The sequence below is a fragment of the Perissodus microlepis genome, chromosome 12, assembly GCF_051167445.1.
Source record: "Perissodus microlepis isolate ML-2025 ecotype Zambia chromosome 12, ASM5116744v1, whole genome shotgun sequence".
Taxonomy (NCBI): Eukaryota; Metazoa; Chordata; class Actinopteri; order Cichliformes; family Cichlidae; genus Perissodus; species Perissodus microlepis.
Genome location: NC_140472.1, coordinates 2229964 through 2247532, shown reverse-complemented (window position 1 = coordinate 2247532; position 17569 = coordinate 2229964). Strand labels below are relative to the sequence as shown.

The 17569-nt window shown below is 40.7% G+C and overlaps 1 protein-coding gene across 1 annotated transcript in view; it reads left to right on the top strand.

The window, feature by feature from the left end:
* The first annotated feature begins 7893 nt into the window (after window positions 1-7893).
* The window catches only part of LOC146375571 (protein crumbs homolog 1-like), a 36618-nt gene continuing 26942 nt past the window's right edge, over window positions 7894-17569 (top strand). The window contains exon 1 of the mRNA XM_084946583.1: window positions 7894-8114. Within this exon, the coding sequence (XP_084802709.1) occupies window positions 8015-8114 (100 nt within the window). The 5' untranslated portion in view covers window positions 7894-8014. The remainder of the gene's footprint in view (window positions 8115-17569) is intronic.

Here is a 17569-nt window from a genome sequence, read left to right as displayed (position 1 = left end):
TTCCAGCAGATCATTGCTCCATATGGTGCTGGCGGTAAGCTGTGTGGACACATTGTCTTGTTGTAATCTGTAAAGTATTTGCTTGTAGACTTGACAGCCCCCCTGTCATGGTTTGTGTCTGGCATGGATGAAACCTGATTTATCTGTCCAATAAACAAACTGTCTTACAAACAGAATCTCAAACATTTAAAAATATTATTGTAATGCAATATCACTTACAGAGCAGAAATATGATGCTGCAAAAAGTATTTTTCCCTTCCTGATTGCTTCTTTGTTTTTATATATTATATATTACATGCTTTGTAAGTGACATCATTTGGTCAAGGAGAAAAGCTATCCAAGTCTACCAATAGTTTGAGCTCATGACTTTTAAGGAGTTAATGGACTGCTGATGTGCGATCTCCAGCTCTACTGTCCAGACTGTAGCCATGCGGTATCTCTTGTGGTGTTAGTTTTCCTCAGAAAATCACCTTTTCTCATATAGACTGGCCAGTTTTCCCTTTCATAAACTCTATGATAACGTAGGTCTGAAGGGTCAATCCCAAGACAAGGAAGACACGGAAGTGTAGTGGAAGAAATCCCGGTACAAGAAGCCATCAACCCAGGGCTGGTCTTGGAATTATGGGTCCACACAACCCATTATGATTTATTGCAAACTGAAGGAATAAACTACAAGACATAAAAGTTGATTAAAGACAGAAAGTCTTGGATGGATTAACATTGGGACTTTGCTGCAAAGCCATGAAAACAGCCCTGAACACATTAGTGAAAGTGTTTTTGGGCTACATGAAATCTCATTCAGGGCCACCAAAATCCTAGCTTTATTTACAGAACTTTCACCTACTTGGTGTTTCCATTAAAATGTCTTAGTTTGCCACAGTTTCATCGCCCTGCGTTCTCTAGCAAAAATACCTGCTACTGACACTACGTTTCAGATCCTATTAAAATTTCTATTCACTGACATGAAAAAAGTAACAGTTCAATGTCCATGAAAAAAAAAGTGCAAAAAACTTTACAAGACTATTTCATGAACTGCTGTGAGAGCAGGCGGTCAAAGCTACAGTTTTTCTTTGCTTAAAACAAACTGCACCATCTGTAGCACTGAAGAGCACAGACTGACGCTGAGGCACACTGAATATAATATTTTCTATAGAATCTCATTATTAGTAATTATTTGTTGGAATTATCTGACAGATATGTGGCGGTACAGACCATCTAAAGAGTTTCTCTTTCTTTTCTGAAGAATAAATTTCACATATTTTATTATTTGTTTTTTTAAAAATATTTATCTAGGGCGGGGGGGCTGGGAGGAGGAGTTGGCCGTCCGATTGGGGTCTGGAATGTGGGGCCTCCCTGCTACTCTGGAGTCAGGAGTGGTCTGCTTGCCTCCACCCCAGGGAAAAGGGTAACACCTCCTGGGTCTGGGTGCGGTTTCCCCCTCCAGGGGCAAGGGTACCTAGACCTGGGGTATAGAGTATGTTTGGGGAGTGTGATTGTGTGTACAGAGTCTACTTATGTCTGTCTCCACGTTGGGTGAGTGCTGAGTATTTGCATATGAGAGCATGAGGGTGGGAATGGATGTTTGTATCTGTGTGTGTCTGTTTGTCTGTGTCTATATGTCAGGTCGGGTATTAGACGTCACCTCTCTGGGGACATCCAAGGCCCTCTAAGGTATGGAGGCCTATCTCCCCCCACCACTCTGACGCTCTCAGACATCGGTGCGTTGGTGGTTCTTGGTGTCCGGAGCTGGGCGCTCATGTATGCACCAGCTCACTCCCAGTGACTGCTTGTCAGGGCCTGGCACCTGTGGCAGGCACTAACAAGAGGTCACACATTACTCCAGTTTTGGCTTCTCTGCCAGTAAATTTTAGGGTTCATTTTAAAATTTTAGTTGTAATGTTTAGAGCTCTCCACGGTGAAGCGCCACAGTCTGACCTGCTGAAACCTCATGCTTCATCCCGAGCACTTAGGTCGTCAGGTCAGAGGTTACTGGTGGTCCTACGTACGAGGTTCAAAACACGTGGTGATCGGGCTTTTCAGGCACTGGCACCAAGGGAACTCCTGCCATTGTGTTTACGCTGTCTAGACTCCACTGACTCCTTTAAAAAGCATCTGAACCCATTTTTATGCAAACAAGCTTTTAATTAATTTTTTCATTATTTTATATTATTTTATTTGTATTTCTGGTTTTATTGTGAAGCACTTTGTGATTTTTATCTGTGAAATGTGCTATATAAATAAATTTTACTTCCTTACATACTTACTCAGTCGGGCCACTTCGGGGGGTGGGGTGCCCTCGGCCTCTCGGCCTGGGGCTCGGTCACTCTGGCACAGCTGGCCGCCGGCGGACCTCCCGGGCACGTCACTGCTACCCCCCCTGGCTTCTGCTCCGCAGCTGCTGGGTGACCCCTCATCTGGGACTCTTCTCGGCTCTTTCCGGGAGAGTGGCACAGCTGCTCCTCCGTTGGTCTTTCTTGGTCTCTTGTGCTCTGAGGGTCTCTGCATGTATGGAGCCTGGATCTCCTCCATACCTGCTTTATGCCCTGAAGGATGGGGCTGTGGCCCCCCCACACCCTCTAGCAGATCGTTACCTGAAGGAACCTTTTAAATACAAGCGCGCTCATGCTCACAGGTGTACACACGGGTGCTCACAAACTACACCTTTTTGGCTCCTACCTCAAAGCACACTGTGCGCTGTCGATCTTACGTGCTGCACAATAATGTTTAATATTTAATATTTACTGTTATATTCACATAGATCATCGCGATGATGTTGTTTATTATATTGCTCTGTTTTTGCTTGTTTTCTCTTCTTTTTTTTCTCAACAGGTGATCCAGGTGATTGATATGTATTTTTTTGTGCCCTTTATCACCGTTCCTCTCCCTTTCCTTTCCCCTAGTCATGTCTGTCCCGTGTGTAACAATTGAAAATAAAATAAAATAAAAAATGAAAAAAACAACAACTAATTATCTAAGTTAAACTATTTAAAAATTAGTTTAAAAAGTTTAGTGTGTTACTGTTTCTGTCTTGGAGCAACTGTAACCTACATAATTTCCTAAAAAGCATTCTGATTCTTTTTATGACTGCAAGACGAAGAAAAATCAAGCAAAAGAAAACTTTATGCTGTCAGCCTTCTGTGCTTGCTCTCTGTGTGGCCTAACTGAGACTCTATGTGAGTGTGCTGTCTGTGTCTCTATTGAGTGGCACCTTAAAAGAAAGCAGCATCCAGTCACAGAGGAATGTAAAACTGTGGGTGGAGATGCTAGAGCGAGCCTGTCTTCTTAACTCCTCCTTTCTCTCTCCTCCACACGCCCACCCTCCCTCCTTTGCCAAGTGTTTAATTAAAATTTTTACTTGTTGTTGAAAAGGCTGGAGTTAAGCCTGACATTAGGCTCAGGGGCCGCATGGGGTTCCAGTTGGGGGTTGGTAGTATACGTGGGAGTGGGTCATGTGTGCGGGGGTGGTGGATTTGGAAGGGGTAAGGCATTCGTCTAGCTGTCACATAGCCCTCCACCAACCAGATAGGTGCTGGATAAGCTCCCTCCACCTCCAGTGTCATGGTGGGGTGGATGTTGAGAGGAATGGGAGCAACAATCCTCTTGATCCCAGAAATACCCTAATAATAATCTGGACTGGACTCAGGCTCTGCTCCTAGTAAAGTGTCAGTCGATGAAATGGTCATTCACACATATTTTTGTATGCAAATATGCAAGAAACATATTAATCTGTGCAGGAAAGACATATTTAAAGACATATTTATTTACACTTTCAACGCAGGAGTTACAAACTCTACCATGTATGCTTGTCCATTTTTGATATTTTTGGTCAGCATGAAAGACTAAATCATCAAATTCTAATATAAAGCATCCTACAGAGCAAAATGAATGGGTTTCAGGGCATGTTGAGATAAAGGCAAAGTTCTCAGTGTCATGAATGTAGCTCTCTTTCAACATTGGCAAGTCAACACCGCAGCTTTTTCTGTTTCTGTTTTCTTCATTGAGACAAATACTGAAAAGAATTCAGTTGTTTATGCAAAAAATCACTAATTCCATTATTGACACTAGTCTGTGCCCAAGTCTGTTTTACACTGATGGGACTGCAACAAATCTATTTTAAGGCTATTTGATTTAATAGGGGAAAACTGGCCCTATGTGAAAAATAGAGCCTAATAATTAGTTGTGTCACCCTTAACAGCAGGAAGTGCGCTCAAGCATTTGTGAAAGCTGGCAATCTATCAAGTCTTTCATATCACTGTGGAGGAATTCTGGACCACTCTTCTTTGTAGAATTGTTTTCATTGTGCTGCGTTGGAGGGTTTTTTAAGCATGAATGGTCTGTTTAAGGTCACGCCAAAGCATCTCAATCAGATTCAATCCCCAAAAGAACAGATGAGAAACAAAGTCACTGACGTCTATCAGCCTGGAAAGCGTTACAAAGACAATATAAGGCTTTGGGACTGTGGTGAACCACAGTGATAGTCATTATCCACAAATGAAGAAAACTTGTAACAGTGGGGAATTTTCCCAGCAGCGTACCAAAAGTACTGTAATCGAGCATCGACCCGACCAGGAGGTCACAAAAGAACCCAGAATGACTTCTACAGAACCGAAGGCCTCACCTGCCTCACTGAAGTTTAATGTTCATGGTTGATATTAAGAAAGAGATTAGGCAAAAATAGCTTCTAGGGGAGAGTTCAAAGGAAAACAACACTGCTGACCAAAAAGAACACAAAGATATGAAACAAAAGTTGAACTTTCTGGAGGATTTGCATCCTGTTATAGTAAAACTAACACACGATTCCATAAAAACATACCAACAGTCAGACATGATGTTGATAGTAAGATTGTCCCTTTAGGACCGGAACAACTTGCAGTATTTGTTGAAACTACGAATTCTATAGAACCAGTTAAGTTTGGATAGTTTTTTTCCTTAATAAATGAAATCATCATTTAAAAAAACAGAATTTTGTATTTACTTGTTTTTATTTCAAAGATACTAAATATCACGGACATGTTCATGAAAAGTATAGACAAAAAAACAAGTCAGAATGGGGCAATTTAGTTTTTCACAGCACTGTGCTTCGTGCATCTTCTGTTTACCTGTTAATAATAATAACACACTGTAGTTCTTTGTTCTTCAAGCAGTTAGTTGGACGTTCTGATTGCTAACAGTTACCAGAACACATAAATCACAAGACTTGAATGTCCACAACTGATAATCTGAGTTTGACTTTATCCATTAACAGAATTTCCACTGGTGTGTTCAACGTGCCACAAACATTATTCAGATGGAATCTGTCATTTCTTGTATAAAATAACAAAAAATGATAAAATAATGCGAAAGAACAAATCTGACAAATAGTGTTCTGGATATTCTGTCCAAAAAATAATACATGAAGTGATCATTTTCACCTTGTTCCCTATTTGTTGATGTGCCACACAAGTTGTACATGTTGGCACCGTGTTCATCCGAGAAGAAAGTGAGAAGCATTACAAAATACAAACATTTTGACTGAGTTTTCAAGGTCTGTGTCTGTAATCAGCCTGTTCTTCTTTGCTACTTTGTTACACTGCTGCTTTTACTTTTGCTAGCTGTTTGTACAGAATTGCACACAGCTCCCATTATTTATGACCTCAGTCAGCAGTTACTGATGAGATGTAGGTTTCAATAACTAACTTAAAGTCACACTGAATACAAAATAACATCTTTTTATTTTGTTAGTTATTGTATCATTAGTCACAAAGTCATTGGATCATAAATGATGACAAAGCAGGGGAGGGCTTTGTCGTGGACGATAAATCGCAGCCAGCGAGCTTGCACTATTACTAAGTTTCTCAGAGAGAGGAATTCCCTCTTCCGTGGTTTAAAACATAAATATGATAACAGTGAAAATGTTCAGCTCGAGGCACTGTGGGCTGTAACTAATAGTGGGTGATAGCCATTGGATGGCTTGATCCATCTTTTTAGTTTATGGTTAACAACCATGTGTACAATGAAAATTTAAGCTCAAATGTACCAAGAACATTAAATGTCTGAGGTCAGTCTTAGTTTTATAGAAAAGTACACCTGCATATGGTGAAACACTAGCAGCCTATTAAAAGACTGTACTGTTTGACACCTGAGAAATAAGAAAGAACTTGTAACACTGTGTCAAGAGTCTGACTCACACCTGATGTGTGGATTCAGCTAATATTTCTGCTATATTTTCACTGATTACAGTTGACCTGTGACGATCTGCTCAAAGAGAATCATCTGAGTCCACCCAGGTATTCTTCATTTATTCTTAATTATCAGAAAATCCCACAGAGAGACAGCTCAGGGAGAGAGGTAAGGCTGAGATGTTTCAGAAGGAGGAATAGTGGAAATATTGGACAAAGGATATTCAATGTGGGGCTGCCAGGAAGGAGGAAAACACAGACATCATGAGGGAAGTTCATGAAGGAGGATATGAAGAGGGTGGTGTGAGGAATGGGGTGAGACTGAGGCAGATGATCTGTGACAGATAATTGAGATAACTGTTGTTGTGATTTGGTGCTATAAGCAGAAAAGTGAGCAGCCAATAGAAGAAGAATAGAAAGCTGGTATACATCCCCACAGTGCCTATGTCAGTGCTCATGTCAGTCTAGGGCACGATGTGGTGCATCATTGTTTGATTAAAATATTGCTACAGCTGTGATTTTCATTGTTCACACAAACCTCTGACTATAGAAAAGTGACATAGCCAGTGATTTGTTGGTTTGGGAATCTGCATTTTGAATCCTCAGAATAATGAGGCCAAAATTAGTGTTAATTTATTAGATTTTAATGTGAGAGCCCTGCTAATTGTTTTCACCTGCTGATCAGTCCCCATTGTCCTCAGTGTAGTTATAATCCAGGTTTTCTTTTGTCTTTTCTCCAGACATCTTTGGATATTATGATGACATTATCTCTACTTTCAAACTTTCCTTTTTGCTAAAGCATAGAGCCACATCAGGTGACCCTGGATCCTCCCTTAGTTATGCTGCAGTAGGTGTCAGCTGCTGGGGGATTCCCATGATGCACTGAGTATTTCTTCTTCACTCACTTTGTGTTAACAGACCTCTCTGCATTGAATCATACTTGTTATTAATCTCTGTCTCTCTTCCACAGCATGTCTTTATCCCGTCTTCCTGCTCTCTCCCCAATCGGTCTCGTCAGATGCCCCCCCCCCCCCCCCAGCCTGGTTCTGTTGGAGGTTTCTTCCTGTTAAAAGGGAGTTTTTCCTTCCCACTGTCACCAAAGTGCTTGCTCATAGGGGGTCATATGATTGTGGTGGTCTACCCGACAATATAAAACGCCTTGAGGCAACTGTTGTTGTGATTTGGTGCTGTACAAATAAAATTGAATTGAATTGAATATTCTTCTTGATTCTTATACTTTTCTGAACTATATTAATTTCTGGACTTCTCGTGCTCCAGACTTTGCGTTTAGACTTTGCATTTACCTCATAAAAGTCTTTGTTCATTTTTGGGTTGTCCTATTCAAACCCAAAATACCAGTTCTGCAATTATTCTCACCACGTTCTTCAAGTTGAAATTTTAATGGAAGAGAAACAATATATCAGCCAATCAACTGATGGAAAAATAATTTTTATGCTATTTTATTTTATGCTATTTTAAAAAGCATAATAATAATTATTTGCAGCATAAAACAAGCCGTTGAATCCACACCACTGTGTTTAGACTGTCTTGTTTAAAGTGCACGTTTTAGCATTGATAGCTGTCTCTGCAGACAGCGAGCAGGGAGTTAAGTGACCCGTTCAGTCTGATCCGAGACTCCACTCCACGTTTTCCACTCTTCACTCTCTGCTGGGGTGATTACGCTCTGCTTACTCCAACTTCGACCCTGCGACACTCACACACAAACTCTCAAACACACACACGCACATACACACTTAGCGGTCCAGCATGGAGGCGCCTGCTCCGAGCAGCTAACTTTGGAGCAGCTGGAGCGCCATATCTTGCTGAATGGAGTACCTGTGGACTGACAGCATCGCATGAGACTGACATTAGCAGCCTGCTCTACCATGGAGTTTGGAAAGGTTTGGTCCAGATATCAGAGGACGCTGCTCATCACCATGATGATGTTCAAACTGGGTGAGCTCCCAACTTTGAGTTTTTGATTTTTTTCGTCTTGAATGTATAAAATCACAATAACCTCCACAGTTACATCAAAGCGAACCAAAGTGTAGCACGAAGAAGAAAATCTTATAAAGCTGCCCTTTTCCGACAACGCAAATAGTTAATAAGGTATTTTACAACAGCACGATGGCTCTGTGCAGACATACACATGTACATATTCGCGTCAATGCTTAAGTAAATAAACATGCAGACCACTGCTGACCTAACAGGACATAAAGATGGAAAATAGTGCTATCATCAACAAAAAGTACATATTTAAAGTTGTCTGATGAATCACAAATATGATTTACATTTAGGGTGTAGTATTGAATCCTGTTCTATCCAAATGTTGTGATCTATAATTGTGGAGCTCTACATATTGTTTCCTGTTATTAAAATAACTTTGCACTCTTTAACAAGTGTATCATACACATGTTGTCCGAGTAAGAACCTTTAGACATATTAAGTTCATCCACGGGTGAAGTTTTTTGCGTGTCTAAAGTGTTCGTTTATGTGCTCACATACATCACCTAAACTCTACCCCAACCTCACCAAGATTAGGGTTGGGGCCATTTTATTATAAAACTTTTGAACATTTACAACATTTAAATGGAAAGTCCTTTTAACGGCAAACATTGCTGTGCAAAAATTGGTGTATGAGACTTAATTTAAAAGGTAATATCTCGCATTTTACAAAAAAACCTGTATTTAATATGTGGACAAAACAGAACAATAACACTAGACTTATGCTGCAGTGTTTATGTATGAAAACTGAAACTAACAGGGACACACTGTGAAAGTAGTTTGGTAAGTTTTTCATTTAAAGGTAAAGGATATTACAGATATACTACATATTGTATAACAAATGTATACATATTGGTGCCAAATTAAAGGACACCTGCAGTGAGGGGATCTGGACGCTCTGTTGTGCTCTGTGACATATTTTGCTATTATGATTTGAATCCACCTTTTTATTAGAGGGAAGTGTTACTATGAAAAAGATCAAATGTACTTAATGAACATGGAAATGGCACCAAGTTACAAAGTGTCTTTAGTTTTTTTCTTTTGTGTTTTTTGTGTGCTAAAAACTACAAGTGAGAAATATATCTTTTAACTGGAGGTTCAGCACAATCATTTCTTTACTTATATCATACTGTGCTCATGAGATCACAAGATTAACTCGAATGAGCATATGCTCCAACCTCCTGAATCCATACTCTATCAGAGAACCAAGAGATATAACAGGGTTTAAGTATGTGTGCTCCTTATGGCTCCTAAATGTGTGCAGGGTGTGTCTGGGTGTGTACTGTTTGGGGGTGGGGGGTTCAAAACCTTATGAAACCCTATTGACCTATTTTTCCCGCAACTTTCATTTGTGTGAAATGTCTGAAGCTCATTTAAACGGTGGTAGAACGGCGGCATGGATTGGCTGTGGGTGGCATTGTTAAAGATCACCATGGTAACGAGCTGAGCGTCCGGCTGCACTGCTGCACAGCTTTTTTGTCTCGGCTTTGAATGGAGGGGGTGATGGGTATTAAGGAGCATGGCAAGAGGTCTGGCACGCAGCAAGTTTTAAAGAAGAAGGCAGGCTAGGACAGGCAGAGGAGACAGGGCGATGGTGAAGAGACGAACACGAGGATGGCAGAGACTGTAAAACTGGAAGAGTTCACGTGAAAGTAAAAGTATTTAGAAAAAGTTTTTAAAAATGAGCACATTTGAAAACCTCTCAAAAAGCTGAACAACATAGAGTTTGTTCACAAATATATTTACTATTACCTTTAAAACAAATTTGGTATTTTTAGGAAATGGGAAAAATACAAAGCCAACATGTCCTAAAACTCATCCATTGGTCTCTTGAGTGCTGTCTTCTGCAGATGCTGAACACAATGGAGACAAGTGCATTTGTCAGAGCCATTCCCGTCTATAGGACACGAGCTGTGTCTAATTCCAAAAGAATTTGTGAAATGCGGATAGAAAACTGGTGACTAACAATATGAAAAACATGGGGGCTAAGGATGTATATAGAAGCCTTGTATTATACTTTTTAAACGTCTGTGAGCAGCTAGCTGACAAATTGACTCCCCAGAAAATAATTGGAGTTGGTGTAGCTTATACGAAGAAACAAATTTCCCTCCAGACTAGACACAAATAGTGAGTTTAAAGTGACATGGCCTCCTCAGTAACTCACGGAGGAGACAAAAGAATGTATGTCTGTGACTAGCTGAGTCAGAGAAGATTTGTGCTTTTTTTGTATAAAGTAAAGCAGCCACCTGCTGTGGGGCATTAGGAGCCCAAAGCGGAGCCCAGTCTCTTGTGGTGATTCAATAAAATTCCTCTGAGCTCAACTCGTGCGTTAGCCAGGGGCTTCCCTTTATCTATGATTCACAGCGCTGCTGTTTCCTCAGCCCTGCAGCAGTACTCTCTGTTGACTCTGTGGTGCTGTTGCCGTGACTCAGGGTAAACACTTGTCGACTGCCTTTTACATCTGCCAAGAGTGAATTTGATTTTCTAGCAACACACCTCTATCTACTTCCTTTGTAATGCACCCATCTGTGCACAAATGTGTAGTCACCTATTTGTGAGACCTATTTGATTCACTTAGCTCTAGTTTTGCTGTTTTTAGTAAGTTAGTGAAATAACTCCAGAAATCTATTTTTAATGCCAACATTTCATTCGGTTAGAACTGGCAAATTTATAACATTACCAACTCTCTCCTTGATTACTGGTTGACCATCATCGCTCTGGACATCCCCAGGAGCAGGTGTTGTGAGGAGGAAAGCCAAGTTACTAATATTTATTCTCCAGCTACCCACTAGACCATTATGTCCACTCCTCCAATAAACTTCCTCGTTAGGGTGTGGGGGTTGTTTCCACCTGGGGAAGTATCCAGTGTTAGCCAGTTGGTCTTGTTAAGTGGGAAGATATGTGAATCATATACAGTAACACTAAAAATTGTTCTAATGAACAGAAAACAATAATAACATTTATTTGGGTGATGCACTCAAAATCACCATGGCTACCCTTAATGAGGATCATCCGGAACCAACCCTCGTGTCCAAGGTTGTTACGGATACAGTTTCTTAGCTCCAGGATTTCCCAATTTCCCCTTATTATTCTCTCTATTTTATAATAATGCATAACTTTATTTATCTGTTCCCTTTTTTATATATTTGTTTACCCTTATTTCTTTACTAGTACTATTCTTGGTATTATTATTTTTTTCTCCCCCTCTTCATCTTTTTCTTCATCTTATCATTAATAGTGGTGGGATTATATCATTATTATTAGTAATAATATCATTATTAGTTATATTCATTCAACTTTGGGTGAAAAACGAAGTTGATTTTTGAAGCTGGATTTCTATTCGATTCAATGTAATTAAACTGAATTTTATTCATATATCACCAAATTGCAGCAGTCACCTCAATGCACTTTTTGTAGGGGAAAGACCAATAATGCAGTAATACAGAGAAATCCCCAACAATCACATAAAGCCCTCGGAGCAAGCACTTGGTGACAATAGGAAGGAAAAATGCCTTTTTGAGGGGAAGAAACGTCTGGCAGTTTATTTTAAATAAACCATTCCTTTGCAGATGGTTCAAGCTAATTGAAACAATTCACCAGTTCCTGTTGACAAATTGAGCATTTGTCTAAAAGACATCCAAAAAGTAGATAAAATGATAAAATAAAAAACACCTACCATTGTTTTTGTTTTAAACAAAATGTATTGGTATCTTTCGGTTGTGGTCAAACGTCTTGACTGTTAATTTTTTCCCCACTGTGATAGTGGGCATGTTGGTGCACTGGATGGCACTAGTGCCTCATAGAAATAAGGTTCTTAAATCAGATCCTCTTTCCAGGACTGTTGTTAAAGAATTTTTTTTCTGCACGTTTTCAGCTTCTTTTGACAACTTTTTGTTATGTGGAACAAAGTTAGAAAAATCTATTCTAATTAGCATTTGAGACATCAGGATGCTTTTTGTTTTCTTTATAATATTTGAACAGATGATGACGCAAGTATTACCCTGCTGTATATGTCTGAAACAACACACAGGCAGAGCAGACTTTATTTCAAGTGATGCCATTTTGCTACAACATATTACATCTAATGGCTAAACTATGCCTGTACATGAACTTTACTGACTGCTTACAGTACATCACACTCGAACTGAAGTTTCTGTCTTTAAGGTTATCTTGAATTATGCACATTTAGAATAGCCCCAGATTTGCTTCAGATAATTAATAACTCTCTATTTCAGGCAACAACTACATGCTTTATAATGCAAAACATCCTTTTTCATATCCTTCAGGCTGGATTTGTCCATACCACAGCATAGTGATGAGACAAAATCTTCTGTTTTGGTATTAAATGATCACAGGTGATAATATGATACTGCTGGATAGAGCGGAAAAGATGGTTCAGGTCATGTTTACATGATAGACACTACTTCATGTCACTTGATAACGATGAATTTGAGAAAAGCCAACATGTGGAATTCCTCAAGAGTCCCTCGTTGGACCTCTTGTGTTGAACATGTACCTGCTTTGCTCAAATTCTACTTGTGCCTTACAACAGCGGTCCCCAACCCCCGGGCCTCGGACCGGTACCGGTCCGTGAGTCGTTTGGGAGAGTTGAGGCTCAGGTGTGAAATGTATGGTTTTCAGGGTTTTTATCGGTTTTCAGCGTTATTTTGTTATCGTTTTTATCGTTAACTCTGTTTTCCTGGGTCTTTTCACGTGTGTTATGAATAAATCTTCTTTTTTTCGGTACCGGTACTAGTTTTATTTTGTTGTATTTATCCGCGACACCTTAAAGGCCGGTCCGTGAAAATATTGTCGGGCATAAACCGGTCCGTGGCGCAAAAAAGGTTGGAGACCGCTGACTTACAAAACATCCAGGTGAACAGGAGGAGGTCTTCTATGAATTCCTAGAATTAGAAACAAAACAAAGTGATGTTTACCTGTGGAACAAAGTGTGTAACAACCATGCATGAGTATTAGGCTGTTAAGGTCTATGTACCCCTATTCCCTGATTCTCTGATATAAAAAATATAATAATGGTTCTACAAAGTCTTAACAACAAAGTAGAGACATTCTGACTGGCACACACTATTATTATTTTGTATTTTACTAGTACAAAAGTATTTTTTGAGCTCATTGCCCAATGTTTTAGAGCTCAGAGTTAAAGTATGGATTAGGTTCAGTGTTAGGAAATCTGTGAATACAAATCAAATGAAAATCTGACTATTATCCAAAAGAGGGATTTAAAAAAAGAGATTACACTGAGTCAGTATCCTTCTTCTCATTAGAGGGAATGGTCATGGTCTATGTTAAAGTGAAGACTCCCTAAAGAGACACGCTGAGGTCTCTGGAGAGCGTCGGCAGTTTGACATCACTCTACCTGCTAACAGTCCACGTCTCTGCTTAGTGTTATTGTTGGATCGAGAGGCTGGTACCAGTCAGTGTCAGGGATCGACCCTGTGCGGCCGTGATCTATGATGTGTTCTGTAATGGCACGGGGGCTGATGGGCTGTGTGTGTAGGAGGAGCTGTTATCATCTCCCTGGAATGTGTGAGGGGTTGACTGAGTTTGGATGAAGGAGTGAGGACAGCAGTTGTCCCTGTTTGCCCACTTCTACAGCGCTGATGAGAATTAGAGCCAGTGCAGGTTAAAGCCCAGAGTTCTGGTGGAGTTCAGCTTTCCATAGTCTGGGGTGGCAGGTTGGAGGGGGTGAGAAGGAGGGAGGTTAAAAAAAGAAAGCTAGAAAAATGTTGATGCAAGAGAGACTCGCTGCATTTCTGTCATGGTCCTGGATCTGGTGACCCAGTGTTCATGTGTTTTTGAGTTTTTGTTAATATTTCTTGGTTTTGTTCAATTAGTTTTTGTGCTTATGTTAGCGTTTAGTCTTCAGGTTTTGGACTGTTTAATTGGGTTTAAAAGGATTAGATTAGATTCTCTAAGTGGTTTATGTTTTTATTGTACGGTTGGTGTTCTTGTTACATCGTTTAGTTTCTTGCTCTTCATAATCATAGTTCTCCTCCTGTGGTTAGTCATGACTCTGTGTTCTCCATCCTCTCCTTATCCTGCCTGTGCATTTCAGTCTCCCTCTGTTTGACACAACAAAGCCAATATAGTCCATGTTTTATCAAATACATATCACACTTTCTTATTCAAATTTAGTACTGTAATTTTCATAATGCATTTTGTATCACAGTTGCAGGCCATTATCAGTTGTAATAATCAATCAAGATGGGCAACAAGATGGCTGCTAGGGTGCAGACACACAGCTTGGCAGGTCCTGTGCTTTTGCCAAAAAACCCACCTAAAAACCCCTGGATCTTGACATCAACTTGTCTTTTTGTTTTTATACATTTTTATATTCTGTGGAGTTCGACATGTCCAAGAAAGCTGGATAATTATACCACTTTCCCAGCCAAATGGAGTCAACATCTTTTGTTCACAAGATTCTTGGATTTTGGTCATGCTAGACCACCCCCAGGTGATATAGAACTAAATCCTGGACCTAATTTAAACATCAGTGATTTGGACTGGCTAGAACTAATTAGCCTAGTTAGCCTATGGGCACAGCTATCTCTGCATTGCTTTCCACCTCAACTAACTGTGCTACAACCACCGTCCCAGTTAGTAAGGCTACATCTTCAGCTAATAGTGTTTACGCCCCTGTTGTCCGGGCCTCCACTTCTGCTGTTTGGGTTACCACCTCAGTTGCCTGGGTTTCTGCCTCAGCTGCCTGGGCCTCCATTTCAGCTGCCTGGGCCTCCATTTCAGCTGCCTGGGCTTCCACCTCAGCTGCCTGGGCCTCCACCTCAGCTGCCTGGGCCTCCACCTCGGCTGCCTGGGTTTCAATCTTGGCTGCCTGGGCCTTCATTTCAGCTAGCTGGGCTTCCACCTCAACTGCTCAGTCCTCCACCTCGGCTGCCTGGGTTTCAATCTTGGCTACCTGGGCCTACACCTCAGCTGCCTGGGCTTCCACCCCAGCTGCTCGGACCTCCACCTCGGCTGCCTGGGCCTCCACCTCGGCGGCCTTGGCCACCAACGCGGCTGCCTGGGCCCCCATCTTGGCTGCCTGGGCCTCCACCTCGGCTGCCTGGGCCTCCAACTGCTGTACCCAAACTACAGTCTCTGGACAACAGATGGAAATTAGCCCTTGGCTATAATCTGGCCACCGTGGATCCAGCTGATATCCCCGAGGTGATGGAGGTGATGAGATGGATCCAGGAGAGGGGATTTGTGCTGTCAGGGGGCCTGCATGGTGGCACTGTGGTCGCCAGTTACCCTTTTGATGACTCAGCCTCCCACGAGCAAGAAGGTCACGACAGCCCGTCGGCGGACGATGGTCTGCTTCGCCACCTGGCCCTGGTACATTCCCAGAACCACCCTGTAATGAAGACCGCTTTTTGTCTACATGAGGTGCAGGAACAGTCTGTGGAGCAAGAGACACCATACTTCTTACTCCTCTCAAAGGGAACAAGGTGGGATTTTACATCTTTTAGAAGTTTCTCAAATGTGATCATCAGCAGAGATCTCATTTCAACTGATTTAACTGATTTATTCATTCCATATTACTGGTTTATTTCCCAATCCTCTCACCCCCCAAAGAGATCGGGCACTAAGAGAAATCAGTCTGTAATCCTACAGAAAAAATCTGTGAAAAGAAAATGTTTTATTGTTCTTCTGCTTCTTTTATCTGGAAATGTGCAACCTAATCCCGGTCCAGATTGCAAATGCTTAAGTACTCCTTGTGATTTCAAAACTCGAACAGGTCTTGGTATCACTCATTTAAATGTCAGAAGTCTTCTTCCCAAACTTGATTTTGTGAAAATTTGGATGAAAGAGTTAGATACTGATATTCTTATATTATCAGAAACCTGGCTTACTAAATCAATTACTGACAAAGACGTTGCAATAACGGGCTATAATCTTTTCCGTTGCGACCGCCCCAGAAAGGGTGGCGGTGTTGCAATTTATGTAAAAAGCAAATTCCATGTTACTGTCGATTCATCGGTATCTGTTTGTAAACAGTTTGAACTTCTTGCCCTCAAGCTCCAACTTTTCAAGGGCTATTTTATTACCATTGTGGGCTGTTATAGACCCCCTCAGCTAGTAGTGAGGCTTTAGTTTCACTTAGTGAAAAACTATCTACTTTAGATTTTAATGAAATTGTGCTGGCCGGAGATTTCAACTGGGACTGGTTGTCCTCTGCCTCAGACAGTTTTAAATCCATGTGTGATTCATATAATCTCACACAACTAATTTACAGCACAACTCGTCCAAATCTTAAATGCCCAGAAAAGTCATCACTTATTGATTTATTTTTAACTAATATGCCGTATAAATATTCTCACACTGGGGTTTTCGCAAATGATATCAGTGACCACTGTGTGGTAGCTGTAGTCAGACAATCGAAGCTCCCAAAATCAAGGCCACAGATAGCTTTTAAACGAGATTTTAAGCATTTCTGTGAGCAAGCTTTCTTTCATGATTTATGGGACTATAACTGGAGTAGAATCTACCTGATAACTGATCTTGAGCTGGCATGGAATTATTTTTATGATACTTTTATCAAAATTATAAATAAACATGCCCCTATCCGCAAATTTAGAGTAAAATGCAGAAACAACCCTTGGTTTTCTCCTCAGCTCTCCAGTCTACTCAAAAAAAGGGATGCTGCCTGGGCTAAGGCCAGAAAAACTAAATCCGAAGCGGATTGGCTGATTTTTAGACAGCTCAGAAACCGTTCAACTTCCTTAATTAAAAAGGCCAAATCAGAATTCTATCTTTCAAATACTACTAAACATTTGAACGATCCTAAAAAATTCTGGAAAATAATAAAATCTTCTTATGGGGACATAACTACAAATGAGATGCCAACTTTTGTTGTAAAAGACTCCTGCACTTTAACAGAGAAATGCGACATTCTAAACTGCTTTAATGAGCATTTTGTTTCTTCAGGATCTCTATTTGAATCTTTATATCCAGATTTAAAACAGCTTAATCAACAAGAGGCTCTCTCTGCAACCGCTCAAACTGAATCTGTGGTCCAACCCTTCAGTTTTTCTCCGCTAAATGTTTTTGAGGTCCACAGGGCTTTAAATCTGTTGGATCTAAATAAATCTGCAGGACCAGATCAACTTGATCCCTATTTTCTTAAGTTGGCTGCAGATTTTATAGCAGAACCAATAACTTACATTTTTAATCTCAACCTCTCGAACAGTGAGATCCTTGTAATATGGAAATCTGCCTATGTTCTCCCTTTGCTGAAAGGAGGTGATCCTTCAGATGTTAATAATTACAGGCCCATATCTAAATTGTGTGTTCTAGCAAAAGTTCTAGAAAAGTTCATTAGTGAACAACTGAAAGACTTTTTGGACAAAAATTCAGTTGTTTCCCAACATCAGTCAGGATTCAGA